Source organism: Chaetomium tenue (assembly GCF_020726465.1).
Source record: "Chaetomium tenue strain MPI-SDFR-AT-0079 chromosome Unknown F5144scaffold_6, whole genome shotgun sequence".
Lineage (NCBI taxonomy): Eukaryota > Fungi > Ascomycota > Sordariomycetes > Sordariales > Chaetomiaceae > Chaetomium > Chaetomium tenue.
The window spans coordinates 1,857,206-1,871,600 of record NW_027117334.1 but is presented as its reverse complement, the minus strand read 5'-3'; the positions used below and the strand labels follow the sequence as shown (position 1 = coordinate 1,871,600).

At 56.9% G+C, this 14,395-nt stretch overlaps 5 protein-coding genes across 5 annotated transcripts; 1 reads left to right on the top strand and 4 right to left on the bottom strand.

Annotated features, from left to right (window-relative positions):
* Positions 1 to 77: 77 nt before the first annotated feature.
* On the bottom strand, positions 78 to 3,796 carry F5144DRAFT_632499 (P-loop containing nucleoside triphosphate hydrolase protein). Its single transcript, XM_066792499.1, has 3 exons — positions 2,701 to 3,796; positions 2,481 to 2,620; positions 78 to 2,409 (listed from the first exon to the last, which is right to left on the bottom strand). Exons 1-3 carry the CDS (start codon positions 3,626 to 3,628, stop codon positions 199 to 201), a joined length of 3,279 nt encoding a protein of 1,092 aa, XP_066639828.1. The 5' UTR covers positions 3,629 to 3,796; the 3' UTR covers positions 78 to 198.
* A 988-nt stretch (positions 3,797 to 4,784) lies between these two features.
* Positions 4,785 to 5,499, bottom strand: F5144DRAFT_605620 (uncharacterized protein; the record flags this gene model as incomplete). Its single annotated transcript, XM_066791444.1, has 2 exons — positions 4,785 to 5,149; positions 5,226 to 5,499. 2 exons carry the CDS (start codon positions 5,497 to 5,499, stop codon positions 4,785 to 4,787), a joined length of 639 nt encoding a protein of 212 aa, XP_066639827.1.
* Positions 5,500 to 7,406: 1,907 nt separating this feature from the next.
* Positions 7,407 to 9,233, top strand: F5144DRAFT_495933 (Alpha/Beta hydrolase protein; the record flags this gene model as incomplete). Its single annotated transcript, XM_066786123.1, has 2 exons — positions 7,407 to 8,985; positions 9,058 to 9,233. The coding sequence occupies 2 exons, from the start codon at positions 7,407 to 7,409 to the stop codon at positions 9,231 to 9,233; spliced, it is 1,755 nt and encodes a 584-aa protein (XP_066639826.1).
* A 205-nt stretch (positions 9,234 to 9,438) lies between these two features.
* On the bottom strand, positions 9,439 to 11,191 carry F5144DRAFT_497124 (fatty acid desaturase-domain-containing protein; the record flags this gene model as incomplete). Its single annotated transcript, XM_066786189.1, has 3 exons — positions 9,439 to 10,191; positions 10,255 to 10,939; positions 11,007 to 11,191. The coding sequence occupies 3 exons, from the start codon at positions 11,189 to 11,191 to the stop codon at positions 9,439 to 9,441; spliced, it is 1,623 nt and encodes a 540-aa protein (XP_066639825.1).
* A 939-nt stretch (positions 11,192 to 12,130) lies between these two features.
* Positions 12,131 to 13,414, bottom strand: F5144DRAFT_623148 (uncharacterized protein; the record flags this gene model as incomplete). Its single annotated transcript, XM_066792130.1, has 1 exon — positions 12,131 to 13,414. One exon carries the CDS (start codon positions 13,412 to 13,414, stop codon positions 12,407 to 12,409), a length of 1,008 nt encoding a protein of 335 aa, XP_066639824.1. The 3' UTR covers positions 12,131 to 12,406.
* Positions 13,415 to 14,395: the final 981 nt, after the last annotated feature.

The following is a 14,395-nucleotide window of genomic DNA, read 5'->3' as shown; positions in this document are numbered from 1 at the left end:
GGCTGCTTGGTGATCAGAAGGGTCGATACTTTATTTTCCGGTCTTTCATACGGGCAATAAACTCAGGACTTTTCTTCTTCCGTGTTTGTAGGCGTTGCAGATTCCGTTGATGTGAACTGTGCGTTGTCATCAACTCTTTGTAACGGAGAGGTGTTGCAGGAGCAGGTAAGCGAGAGCGATTCCGTTTCAATAATCTATCTATCGCTTAGACTCGGCTGCTTTCGTTTCCTCGTCTTCCTCCCGGACGTTCCTCAACTTTTGACGGAGCACAGAGATCAGATCGTCAGCCTGGAACACAACCTTCTCCGGACCCTGCTCGCCCTTGTCATCTGTCTCCGTATGCCCTTTCCCCTTCGTGTACGCCTCCTGAACAATGATGCGGGAGAGCGCGATCACGTCTCGGCCATTAGCCCACGACCTGCACTTGCTGAGTTTCGTGAGCAAGTCCAGAATCGTATCCTTGGACGCTCGGGCAACACCCCCCAACACAATATCCACCTTCGCCAGGTGCGTCTGCAGCAGCTGCAGGGCATCCGCCGCCTTCATCGGCCGGAAATCGACGTTCGTCGCAAAACGGCTCCGAAGCCCCCGATTCCACCGCATCAACTCATCCATCTCCTCCTTATACCCCGCCAACACCACCACCAACTTCCTACAAAACCGCTCCTTCGTCATACAATCCACCATCTCCCCAATCGCATCCTCCGCCCTCGCCTCCGCCAGCCGATACGCCTCATCCACAAACAACACCTTCCCCAACCCTCGCTCAAACATCCTCACCACCTTCTTCCCGGACCCCCCCGTATACGGCGACAGCAACTCCCCCACCGAACACTCCACCACCTCCGGCCCCGCCAAAAACCCCATATCATAATACACCTGCGCCACCATCCTCGCCACCGTCGTCTTCCCCGTCCCCGGCGGGCCCCTAAACACCAGCGCCCACGGCACGTGGGGGCGCGGGTCCAGCCCGCGCGCGCGCAAGCGCGCCGTCAGCGCCTGGTACCCCTGGAACTGGCCCATCACGCCGCCCATGCCCTGCAGCGAGGAGAAGAGGGCGGTGCAGCGCCGCGTGGCGGAGGCGGCGCGCTCCCAGTCGGGGTCGAAATCGGTGGGGTGGAGCGTGAGGTCGAGGTCCGCGTCCACGGGGAGGTGCGCGACTCGGGCGTTGCGCGCGAGTTGCGCGGTGTGCAGGAGGGTGTCGATCGCGCCGCCGTTGCCGAAGTTGGGGCGGTGGCGGGCGAGGGAGAGGGTTTCTTCCGCGACGCGGAGGGCGGTGGGGGTCGGGGTGAGGTTGTGGGTGGTGAGTCTGAGGTGGAGGATTTGGGTCAGTTGGTCGGCGGTGTAGGGGTGGAAGCGGAAGGCTTGGGCGAGGGGGAAGCGGCGGGCGAGGCCGGGGTTGGAGGTCTCGAAGGCTTCGGCCATGGCGTCCGGGTAGCCGATGAGGATGATGGCTTCTTTGCGGGTGGTGTTGGGGTCGATCTCGGCGACGATGGTGTCGATGACGGCGGCGCGGAAGACGTCGGATCCGTCGGTGTTGTGCATGGTTTGGGGGAAGAGCAGGTGGAAGTCGTCGATGATGAGCACGCCGCCGCGGGCTTCTTTGAAGGCTTTTTGGGTGAATTCCTCCGAGTGGCCGATGTAGGGGCCGATGAGGTCGGATGCGCGCTTTTCGACGACGGTGTCGTTCTCGAGGAGGCCGACCTCTTTGAGGATCTTCCCGTACAGGCGGGCAGCTGTGGTCTTGCCTGTGCCCGGCGGGCCGATGAAGCAGCGGCGGTTGGACCACGCGCCTTGGGCCGGTTCTCCCTCGAGTTCGAGGCGGAAGCTGAGTGAAGCCTCGGCGAGGAGCTCGCGGACTGATTCTTTGACATCCTCCATGCCGATCATCTTCTCCAGCTCGGCCAAGGTTGTGCTTTGGTATCCCAGCTCCGCTGCTGTGACGCCCAAAAAGTCTGATTTGATGTAGTATGCTGTGGAGGCTGGCGTCGGCGCTCGGCCTGCCTTCTCGGCTTCGACTCTCTTTCTGCGCCGCTCCTTGAGCCCATCCACAGACTCCCGGACTGCGTTAGGGGTTCTCAGGTCCCCGTTTTTCATGGCACGCCGGACGAACTTTTGGGCAATCGGTCCATCCCATCCACCCTCAGCCTCCCTGTGCGAGAGTTCCTTGTTGAACTCTTTTTTGAGCGTTTTGAGCAGGTCGTCTTCAGTCTGCCGCACCGGGATTGTGTGCATTGAGGGCACATCGCCTGATGGCTCGAGGATGTAGTCCGTAGCATTATCGGCGGAATGTGGGATATGGAAGAGGACGACCGGAGGCCGCGGAGCGTTTGACTTTTTGAAGCGCCTGGCCAACGTGTCCTTCAACGGTGAGAAGATTTCGGCTTCCGGGGTATCGACGATAAAGATCTAAATCAGAACCCGTGGTGTTAGAACGGTGCTATCTCGTTCACAACTCCACGAGGCTTGGTCAGACGTACCCCTTTATTCCCGTGTTGCGTGGCTGCTTCCCAAGTGTCACCCAAATAGTCGCCCGATTTTCCGCGAGCTACTAGGTCTGCTTCGACCAGGCCCAAGGACTGCAAAAGCTTGATGTAGAGGTTGAGAACCATGGTTCTGGCTGTGACGAAGTGTCAGTCTCGAGGCAAGCAAGCAGGTCATGATACCGGGTGGGGAGAGGAACGGAAGCTGTTCACGTACTGTTCTCACCGCCTTCCAGGAAGCAGGTGTGCAAGTTCGTCAGATCCCATAGCTCGTCGTCGCGACCCCGTGCCCGCTGCCTTTCATCGTACACCCACAGGAAGTGCGCCTTCACTTCCTCGAGGCCAAACTTTAGCATGAGCTCGTCGAGCGCTTCGTTGTCCTTGCCGAACTTCTCCTTCCGAAGGATCCACTCCATCCGGGAGGGGGACTTGTCCTTCATCCTTCGCAGCCGCTTTGTGACGTCCGAGTCTTCGTATGGCTCCGAGTCCGCTTGCGCATCGCCGGCTTCCGAGGCATCAGGGGTCTTGTTAGCCGCTGCATCGCCGTCGGCGTCGGCATCACTGTCGGCTTCCGCTGCGTCGCCGGCTTCTGAGGGTTCAGGGGTTTTCTCGATTGGTGCCTCGTTGTCCGCTTCAGGGGCATCGTCAACTGTTGCGGTGTCGTCCGTCACAGAGGCATTGGCATTCTCCGCTTCGTTGTCAATTTCAGCCTCTACGAGCTCGGGGGGTTCATCTGCTGACGGAACATTGTCGTCCTCAATGACGGTGTCGTCACTCTCCTTGTCAGGTTCTGGGCCATCGTCGGTCGCCGTGTCTGGCTTCTTGTCTGTGTGGGTGTTGGAAGTCTTCGACCCCGGGGTTTTGGTATCGTGGTCGTCTTCTGAAAGCCCTGATTCCGAGGTCTCCGACGCTGCATCGTCAGTGGATGAGCCGGGTGATGATGACTCCGATGTGCAAGAGTCAAGGACAGAATCATCGGGGTCGGGGGAGCCTGCGCCGGGTTTGCTGTCCACGACATCGTCGCCGGGGGGTTTGTGGGAGTCGTTGTTTGGTGCCTGAGTGTCTTCCGAAGGACGGTCCGCGGTGGCGTCCAGCGGTTGGTTAGGGGTTTCCTGGCGAGTCGAGTCGTCTTCTGGAGCCGTCATTGTGCTGACTGTCTGGGGTTCTGGTTGGAATGGGCTGGTATGATATGATAATGGGATGGTTTAAAGGAAAGAAGACAAATTGAAATGTACAGTTGATGGAAAAACAAGAGAAGGCTGGTATGATATGATAATGGGATGGTTTAAAGTAAAAAAGACAAATTGAAATGTGCCCTTTGATAAAAGAAAAAAGAAAAAAAAAGAAAAGAGAAGCCAAAATCAATTCCACTTCCAAACCTATATATCAACATCACAGCATGAGAACGGGCTGAACGGCATCAGTCGGCTCCCTCTCCATCGTCCATCATGATCCACCAATAACCCAACCCAGCGTGGTTCTTGACAGAGCATGGCTCTTGTGTCCTGTCGGTGCCTAAAAACCCACTGTGTTGGTTGAGGGCATGCATCATGATTGCATCAATAATATGGTGATGCATGTCTTTCCCTTGCACGAATTCAGCAGTGATTGGACTTGTATTCTCAGAGTGGTTAATTGGTGTGAGTGGTTCTGGGCAAAACCACTCAAAATGTTCACGAACCAGGCAGACATGCAGCCGTGGACCCTCACCGTCTTTAACCCCGTTGCAGCCTTGTGAATGGCATGCGGATTGATGCCGATCAGCGGCCGCTCCCTTTTTCTCCCGAATTCCTGGGCACCAACCAAGACTTGGATCGTGGGTCCCCAGCACTGCCCAGCCACCACCAACATGACTAACATGACAAACAAAAGTGAAGCTGGAAGCTGGTCAGGCAGCATCCCCAATTTTCCCAATTCCCACACGAATAGCTTGCCCACGCGTGTATGGCTTCCCCGGGCTCCGGCCGTGAAGTGGGGCGGGTGAGGCAGTTGGCTTGTTGGTTCTCATCCCCCCGGTTTTGGGCTTGGGGACGGACGCATTGGGAAGGTGAAAAAAAGTGGTGTTGATTTTCATGCTGGGGAAGGGTCTGGCCGGGTGACCAAGGCGCTCTCGCACTCTCTGAGGTACGGAAACAGAAAAATGGGAAAAAGGAGCAAAAAAGATCTATTTTATTTCCCTATTAACAGCTACCCTGCTCCAAAACCACGAGCGTTCCACTCATCTGTTGGTAGTATCATAAGTTGATTTCTGATACCAGTCTTAGTTTAACGCGCCCATACCGCGGGGGCATTAGTTGCAGTCTAAACCAACAATCCGGCGAGGATGCCACCGAGGACGCCTCCAATACGGGCTTCCGCATGGCCGCCGGCCGCACCGGTGGAGATGCTGGAACTAGCCTCCGTCGTCGTCGGCGCCGTGGTGGCCTCCGGAGCGGTGGTCTCCGGGGCGGCGGTGGTTTCCTCGGAGGAGGCAGTGGCCTGGAACGTCACCCGGGGCGTGACCGTGAGCCAGGGATAGAAGAGCGTGGTGGAAGTAATTGTCTGGGTGGTGCCATCCACAACGGTCGTCGACGTCTCGGTGCCCTCAAACACCCGCTGCGTCTGGGTCAAGATGCACTGCGAGACGTTGTCGGGGTCGCAGGCGTGGGCGTTATAGCAGCAGTTGCCTGCGGTATCATGTTAGCCTCATAGTCTATCTAAAAGAAACCCTAGCTCGAGGGCAGAGGAGAGTAAGGTTCGTACCGCCGAGTGACTGGGGGCAGAGGTGGTGAGCGGGGACGCCGGGGCACGCCGTTCTGGTCGGAGGGGCAGACATGGTCGAGGTCCCGGTGTATGAACACTCGGTAGCGTAACATTGCCAGTCTGTGGGACAGCATCCGGAACCGCCCTGGGTTCCGGTACCACACGACGAGTAGCCCTGCAAGCCACACGCCGATTGCGCGTGGGCGGCGGGGATCAACGACAGCAGGGCGACGAGCGCCACACCGTACGCATGTCGGGGGTTTTGAGGTGACATGATTGACTTGAATGTTGAATATACTTGCTTGATTGAAGAGGACATTGAAAAGTATCAAAACCTTTGGGGAATCAGTAGCTTACATATACTACAATTTACACGCGGACCTCGGATGACCTAAATTGGTAAAATATGCCTCACGTTCTGCCCAAAGGGGCTTGGACAGTAGTTCTAAATCCTTTTCCCCTAGATATCTAACCCATTGCGCTTGTGCAGGCTCTTTGCCGAGCCAGGCTGTGCCAAATCCTCGGTACCACTACCAATTAAAAGTCTTGTTGTGGTGGTTGGTGTTGAGCGACTGGACTTGCATGAAGTTGGGGGCGACGTAGGCTTGGTAGGTTACCTTGGCAAAGTAGAAAACTCGTCGGTTGACAGATTCACAGTCAATATTCCTTCAGGGGCTATGTTCCTTGCCAAGAACAGCACACGGTCTCTGCACCGTCATCTGGCCCGAGTGCATTGGGCGTCGTCTCCCGGATCGTGAACATCTGCACGGAACTGGCAGCTTGGACGGGCAGTGCTATTCACCCATGATGATGTCGCCGGGCGGAGTCCGTCAGATCTCCAACTCCCTCCTCTTCACGGCGTCGAAGAGCTCAGTCGGCAGTCCTCGAGATCTCCTCTTGGCGTCGTCTGCCGCCTATCCCTTGTAGAACTTCATATGGCTAGGACACGCTGCTTGCCACTTGTCGCCCCAAGCCATCGATCGGTGGAATGCCCTCTGGCACTGTGGTAAGATCGAGGCTTGAAACGGGTGGCAAAGTCGTGCAGAGTGCCAAAGAGCATCCATCTGATTGGCCGGCGGTCATTGTAATATCCTAGGACCTAATATACGCCGCTATTGCAAATGTAGCCGGACGAGATACGGAGGCCTCAGCGGCTATAAGCGAAGTAGGGCGGGCGATGGCTTCGGTCCCGGTCGCCGGCCACGTTTGTAATTGTTACGCAGCCGACCGTGAACCGGGAACCCGAACGGAATCTCACCAATGGCAGCCGTGCAGACAGCTCGCAGTTTGCTCTCGGGTTGGGCACTCGCTTAATGCTGTTGGATGCTCGAATGTTGCAAAGAAGGTGGCGATGCAATTGGGAAATTCTGGTTGGACAGGACCACTGAATTCAGGCATGGTTGCATTTTCTGAACACTCGACTCTCTCCCGGGAGTCCCGGCATCTCCTGTTCTGAAAAGCGTGTGTTGTCGTCGTGGTCGTGGTCGTTCTCACATGCTGTCTATTTCGGGAATATGCCCGCTGCCTCTTGCCAAAGTGTTGACAATAATCAGGGGTTGGTATCGCGTGTTGAATGTTGGACCACATTATTCATCTTGTTTGTTCATTGGCCAAGCCCCTTCTTGAGTGCCGTTTTCTTCCCAGTGGCCGTCCTTGGCGTAATGGACCAGTAGGAATAACTTAGCTACCTACCTTAGGTAGTTCCATTGGCTTTCCCGTTTCCTCTTATCTTTCTTTCTCTTGCTTTTGTTTGTCGAGTTCTCATGTCTTCAAGAGGTAGAAAGGGAACACCATCCCTACCCCCTTTCCATCCGAAAATTAGGGTACATACGCAACAACTCAAGGGCATCCTTCACCCTTTTTCAGTCCGAAGCTGAGAAGGAAGCTTCGGTTGATAGCATAAGGTGCAGTTCCTGGCCGTGAATCGCGATAGTACTCTTGCGACACTTCACTTCTCAAGAAGGTTGGTTCGTATTATCAGCGAAGGATTTAGCCGTTAGGTAGTAGCGTTATGTACGGATCTGATTAGTAGCGAAGGAAGCCAGGGGTGTGGAATCCCCGCAGTCCTTTAGGATCCAATTCCCGGGCATCCGGGGTCTCTTAAAATCTAAAGTCTAACCATGAAGTCGGGAAGCTCATAAGAGGTCAGAACCCAATATGCTCGTCAGAATAGAAACTCCAATGCTCCTCTCCTACCTAGCCCTACTACCGGGGGTGTTGGCAAGTTGCCAAGCCGCCCCCGTTGCAACCACCCTCAACGGCACCTACACGGGCCGCTACCTCGCCGAATTCGCCCAAGACCTCTTCCTAGGCATCCCCTTTGCCCAAGCCGGGCGGCTGGAGAATCCAACCCCCCTCAATGAGACATGGGAAGGCACGCGCTCGGCCGAATGGTACGGCAACATCTGTCCGGTCCCGGCGTCGGAGCGTAGCGTGCGCAACGCCAACGTGACGGGCAAGTCAGACGACTGTCTCAACCTCAACATCATCCGCCCTTCGCGGGCCTCCCTCAAAAACAAAGACGAAAAGCTGCCCGTGGCGGTGTGGTTGTACGGGGGTGCTTTCGCCGACGGCTTCGGCGCCGACCTCAACTCCAACTACTCGTGGGTGGTGCAGGCGAGCGTGGCAAAGGATATGCCCATCATGGCCGTGACGCTCAACTACCGCGTCGGCTTCTTCGGCTTCCCCGGCGGCGAGGAAATTGCCGCCGCCGGGCTGACCAACCTCGGCCTCAAAGACCAGCGGCAGGCGCTGCGGTGGGTGCGCGAGAACATTGCTGCGTTCGGCGGCGACCCGGACAAGATCACCGTCTGGGGCCAATCCGCCGGCGGCAACTCCATCATGTACCAGATGCTGGCATACGACGGCCAGGCCCACGACAACCTCTTCCGCGCCGCCATCATGAGCAGCGGCTCCATCGGCATCGGCAACACCATCCGCCCCGACCGCGAGGACGCCATCCAAGGCTACCGCCGCATCCTCAACGAAACCGGCTGCCTCAACGCCACCGACACCATCACCTGCCTGCGCGAAGCCCCCCTCGACCTCGTCTACAACGCCGCAGCCTCCACCCCAACCCAACCCACCTGGTGGCCCACCATCGACGGCGACTTCCTCACGCAGCCCCCCTCCCTCCAACTCGCCGCCGGCCACTTCCCCCGCAACATCACGCTCCTCCTCGGCACCAACGACGACGAAGGCTTCGCGCTCTCCAACCTCCTCGGCGCAGGCACCGAAACCGAGCCCCAACTGCTCACCCTCCTCCGCACCATCTTCCCCCACGCCCACCCCACCACCCTCACCACCCTCCTCTCCCTCTACCCCGCCACGGCCCCCGCCCCCCCCTACGCCCTCCCGCTAACCTCCACCCCACAATTCTGCACCGCCGTCCTCGCAGCCACCCCCCTCCCCTGCGGCGCGCAATACCGGCGCCTGTCCGCCATCCTCGGCGACTACGGGCTGATCCACGGCCGGCGGGACGTGGCCGCCGCCTGGGCAGCGGCGGGCCAGACGGCGTATACGTGGCGGTTCAGCACGTGGCCGACGTCGTTTCCGATCGACCCGGCGCTGGAGAGCCAGCCGGGGTTCGCGGGCCACGGGGCGGAGTACGCGTATTTTTTTCGGTTTCCGCGGGGGTATGAGTTATGGGGGAATAACCCGCACGTGGCGGAGGGGGGGGCGCATCGGCGGTTGATGGAGGTGGTGTCGACGAGGGTGATTGCGTTTGTGTATAGTGGGGGGGATCCGAATTTGGTGGAGGGTGAGTTCAAGGATGTGTTGAGTGTTGAGTTTGGGTGTGGGGCGGAGACAGGAGCTGACAATGCTGTGATAGATCCCGACGTGCCGGCCTGGCCAAAGTACACGGTCGAGAACCCGTCCAACTTGGTTCTGAACGCCACCGCAATCCCTGATAAGTTGAATGTCCATGTTGAGCCGGACACTTGGCGCCAGGAAGGTATGGCTTTGTGGGCCAAGTATCCCCTTGAACTGGATCTCTTCGTCGGTTGATCAACGAGGGTTCGGATCAAGTAGAGTTGAGTGACAGTCACCGCCTGCAAAACGGACCTTGATACCGCCAAACTCTCTGAAGGCAGGAAGAAAAAAGTTCATTGTAATTACGAAAATATAACAGAAATGAGCCGTTGCTAAACGCCGTGTGGAGGACCTCTACCTCAAAACAGATGCAGCCCACCGGTCTATGCCAGAAATGCCCCTAATGCAATCCGCTGACGCCCGTCACCGCCATAAACTTTTGGCACTCAATCAAATGCTTAACCTGCTCCCCAACCTCGCCCAAACGCCCCAAAACCTTGCTGTTCCCATCAACAAACCCTAGAAGGGTGTACGGAATGTTGGTGCTCTCGCAAAACTCCCGCACCAACACCTGCAGCCTGCGCAGGTTGTGCCGAGGGACCCGAGGAAACAAATGGTGCACAGCCTGAAACTGCAGGCCGCCGTGAATGAAGTCCAACCAGGCCGGGCAGTCGACGTCCATGGTGGTGCGCAACTGGCGTTGGGCAAACGACTCGGATTCGCCGACGTCGGCGGTCGACATGCCCCAGTGGGACAAGGTAATCTGCACGTGCAGCGGCATGGTGATGATGTGGGAGACGAGCACATAGACGACGCGCATGGTCCAGGTCGGCAAGGTGCACCAGAGCAACAGGTAGCCGAAGATGTACCAGTAGCATGACATCATGGCGATCTCGGCCGGGCGAATCCACCACGCCTTGCTGCTTCCGAGCGAGGCCGACTTGGCTGAGAGCACATGCAGCCACGAAAGGAGGTAGAGGTTGAAGCGGGCGATACCCATCACAGGGTAGTACGTGTACTTCTGGTAAGGCACCATGAAGTCCGCGACAGCGTCCCAGGCGAAGGTGAAGTCGTAGTAGCTGGAGCGGATGCCACGGAAAAAGGAAGGAGAGGTGGCGAATAGGGGTACGTTTTGGATGTCGGGGTCGTGTTCCTGTTCGGGCGGTTAGCGATTATTTCCGGAGCAGGGCCCCCATGCTTGAAGATAGGTACTCACAGGATGGTTGGTGATGAGATGGTGGACGTTGTGGCTGCTCTTCCACCAGCCGATGGACAAGCCGCAGCAGAAGTCGGCGACGAACATGGCGATCAGGCTGTCGACCTCAAACTTGCCGGTGATGGCGCCGTGGGCGGCGTCGTGGGCGGTAAACATGATCTGGTGCCAGAACAGCCCCAAGAAGAAGGCCGACGTCACGTACCAGCCGTAACGCAGGGCGACCATGGAGGCCGTGAAGAGGATCGTGTAGCGGGCCATCTCCTTGCCGTAGGCGATGTAGGGGCAGTTGTAGAAACCCTCATCATGGACTCTCTGGTGCAGCGCTCTGTACTTCCGGGCGATGTCTTCTTGTACCTCGGGGTCCAATGACGGATAGTCGGTCAGGTCCTGCTTGATCTCTTGCTTCTCAACCCAGTCCGTGTAAGCGGCGGCATCCCCCGCAAAGACCTTCTTGCCGGCGGACGACGGGTCATCGGAAACCCGCCAAACGTATTGAGGCTCCTGCACCGAGTCGACCGAGTCGACGTTCGAGGTGTCGGGTGTCGCAGTCGCAGAAGGTGGGGTCGTGGCCTCTTTTTGGTAAAGGCCACCCCGGATCGGCGGCGTCTTGTTGGTCCAGATTCCAGGTGGTTTCCGGCCTATCCGAAAAGCCTTCATGGTCTTCCACGTGGCTGGGATATGGTACCTGCATGAATATGATTATGTCAGAAGCTTAAAACTTAATTGTTATCGAGTTTAAACCGCCAACTTACGCCTTGATCTCGTCCGTCGCATCTTTCCCGACCATGTGCAGGATTGCCAGGCGACCGCCAGGATGCTTCTCGAGCCATGAGTCCAACTTTAGGACGAAGTCTTCGAAAATGACAATCACATGTCCGTCTGCAATCAAACCCTCGACCGCTGCGGCGGTTAATACTTGGTCGCGCTTCATGGTCATAATGGCGCGTGGAAGGGAAGGTCGGCCGCGGAAAATGTTGTACGTAGGTGCAACAGGAAAGAGGGACGGCCGAACAAGAAGGGGGAGGGAGCGAGACGGGGTCGGGACATGAAGAATCATCCAACGGCAGGACCAACAAGCAAGCAAGTGGGCCAACAAAAGGGAGTGACCGAGGACGAAGCAGGTAGGTACCCCCGAGACCAAGCAGGACCAAGGAGGACCAAGGAAAGACCAAGCCCAGGAAGGGACATTTCGTGTGCCGCCAGCATCGTTAGCGGTTTTTTTTTGCCAACCGACAGCTGCGATGGAAACGAGTCCACAACGGCCAACAAAGGGGTTGGAAGGGGAGAATCCATCAGCCCATCTCCTCCTTTTGCGCCAAGCGACGAGATGCCAATCTCTCGGTGGACTTGGCCATGCACTTGGCGCAGACGCGTGTGAGCAGGATTGCGGCCGACAGAAAGTGGGAGCAGCCTGAAATGCTGAAATGCGAGCTTGTGCGCATTCGTACTGGTCGTACAACGCCTCTGAACGCGTGAACGCGCACAAAAAAAGGTCGGGCGGAGTGGTGGCAAGCGTCGTGGCGCCGTGGAACGAATTCTATCCCAACCAAAACGGCCAGATCACATTGGCCCAGAAGCATAAACTTTCCACCTTTCCCACGACCCATACCGCTTTCCAGAACGGGCGGGCGGGTATACGTGTAAAACAGGGGAATGAAACCTTCTCCACGAAGAAACCCTGCAGATCTTGGGGCTGAGTACCAATTTGGGACGCGGCCCAATTTTCCATTAGCGTGGGGCACCTGCGGAGCCAACCAACCGTGTTCCTTCCCATGCTCTACGCGGAAGGTTCCATGCAAGCGGGGAGCAAAACTCAGGGTCCGGCGCCGAGGCCTGGGTTTTGGGTCTTGGTCCCTGCAGGGCCTGATGGATTTCCAGCCAATCTCTGCCGCATCAAGTGGTTAGTTGCCACACAAAATCAAGATCAGTCCGAGAGTGGTGGAGTGAATTGCGAGCGGTGAGAGTGGGAAGTTGGGAGTTGTTATTGAAACAGGGGCTCGCGCAGAGCAAACTCGATGAATGACGTTTTATTCGTGGCTTTTTGCACTGTCGCTGTCTCAACTTGCAACGTGCAACCAAGAATACAATGCGAGACAAGTACGAAATACTTCGGACCAGATATGCGCTCTTTTTCGTAAACTTCGTAACTCGATTATACCGCGCCAGCCACACCGTCAGGTTCATCTCGTCTCTCCCCACGTGCACCTCCTCCTTCTGCAGTTCCACTCCCCCCTCCTGGACGCCGCCACTCCAACACGTCCACATCTAACCTTGGCGCCGCGTCCCCGTCGACCCCAATCCCCCGCCCCCCGCTTCCTCCGTTCCCGTCCCCGTACCGCGCTTTTCGAACTCTCTCGCGGGCTTCAGCGACAGTCATATTCCGGTTCCCGCTCCCGCTCTGTGCATTCCGAAGTTCTCGTACTTGCTTAAGTCTCTCGTGGGCTTCAGCGAGAGCCACCTTCCGTTTCCGCTCCTCTCGCCAGCATTCCCATTTCCACCACAGTCGAAACCCCAACAGAATCAATATTGCCCCACCAATACCCGAACAGAAGGAAACCACATACAAGGCCCCTCCTTTCAGCCCGCCTCCCCCTCCTCCTCCGTCCTCCGGCGCTGACGATGGTGTTTCGGTACTAGTGGCGGTCGAGCTGTGCGGGGAGGTCGAGGAAGTTGCCGAGGGTGTTGATGGCGTGGGGGGATCCGTGTCCACCCCAAAGGTTTGCGGTCCTTTACTCCGTTCGTCGCTGAGAATGCGAAACGACGCGCTGCTCTTGCTGTTGATGCCGTCTGGACCCGCTCGGAGGTCGAACCAACAACGCTCGTCGGATGCGAAGTTGAGGAGTATCGGTATACTGTCGCTGGACCCCGGCACTGTTTGCCAGTGGACTGGCGCGTCGTTAGCATGCTGTTGCCCAATGGGGTTGGCAAGATTCTGGGGCGACTCACTCAACGTTGCGTGGCCTGGGTCGCAGAAGGTAGACAGTTCTGCTGTGTCGTGAAATACGGTGTAGTTCACGATCACCGTGTCCATTCGGTGGTAAGTGTACTTGGACCCATCCGGCGGGTACCTGAATACGGGTTCCTGCGCCGTGTCCTCGCACGCGACGCCCGCTACGAGGAGGGCGGCTGCCAGGGGAGATGTTTGCATGTTCATGACCATGGTTGCCGAGGTCGGATGTTCGCTTGGAGATACCGGTGCAGAACCCCCTTTCCAACGACCGGAGTGATACTCATTTTTAAACCTGACGCGGCGAAAGGTTTATGACACATTTTGACGATTTTGATGATGAAGGCTTCGGCAAAATGGGAGGGCATCGACCCAACGATGTCGTCGGCGCAAAAACAGGCCGAACTGACCGACAGAGGCAGAGAATGCCCAGACGCAAGGCGGTTTTGTGTGGCTGATTCTCCCTCCCCCAACCTACGTGCATCAGCGCTGGAAGTTTGTGGCACGAACCCATGCGGGCGCCAAAATGGGATCGGGCTGTGGCTCGCAGAGCCAACCATTTCAGGGGTTTCAAGCCAGGGCTGTGTCCTTCCAAAGTTTTGACTCGGTAGCACTCTCTGGCCAAAAAAAAAGGAGCAAGAAATCGAGAAAAGAAAAAGAACCAAAGAAACAAAACAAAGAGAGGAAAGAAGAGAGAAAAATAGAGAAAAAAAAAAGAGAAAAAAAAAAAAGAGAAAACAAGAAAGAAAAATAGAGGTAAAGAAAGTAGAGTAAAATATATCAAATAACAGAAACCGGATAAAATAAAAAGTACGGTTCGTATATCCGAATGTCTTTCGTTCCTCTGGTCGAAGGTTTCGGTGTCACCTGCACTTGGAGTTCGGCTTTTTTGTGGCCAAAGGGTGGGCAGGGGGTAGGTACGCACCCAATGCACACTATTCACAGCGCGACCGAGGCACTGCCACCCACCTATAAAATTCGGGCACCCTCTTGGGCAGTTCGAGTCACTGAACACCGAGGCTCTGGCGTGGTACCCCGTTCTTAAGTGGCTGAGGACTTCACGAACCACAATGGACACCGAGAAGCGGTGCGAGAGACAACGAAGGCTCTCCACGGGACGAAGTTGCATGGGTTAACCTCTAGGAGAGCACACACAGATACCATGGCAATGAGAAGAGCAGATTGCTCCTCGAA

Excerpts from the sequence above, each read along its gene's own strand:
- F5144DRAFT_632499 (XM_066792499.1), bottom strand. The coding sequence starts at position 3,628 with ATGACGGCTCCAGAAGACGACTCGACTCGCCAGGAAACCCCTAACCAA. Across the intron at positions 2,621-2,700 it reads CCTGGAAGGCGGTGAGAACA|CCAGAACCATGGTTCTCAAC; the intron begins GTACGTGAACAG and ends ACTTCGTCACAG. Across the intron at positions 2,410-2,480 it reads CGCAACACGGGAATAAAGGG|ATCTTTATCGTCGATACCCC; the intron begins GTACGTCTGACC and ends GTTCTGATTTAG.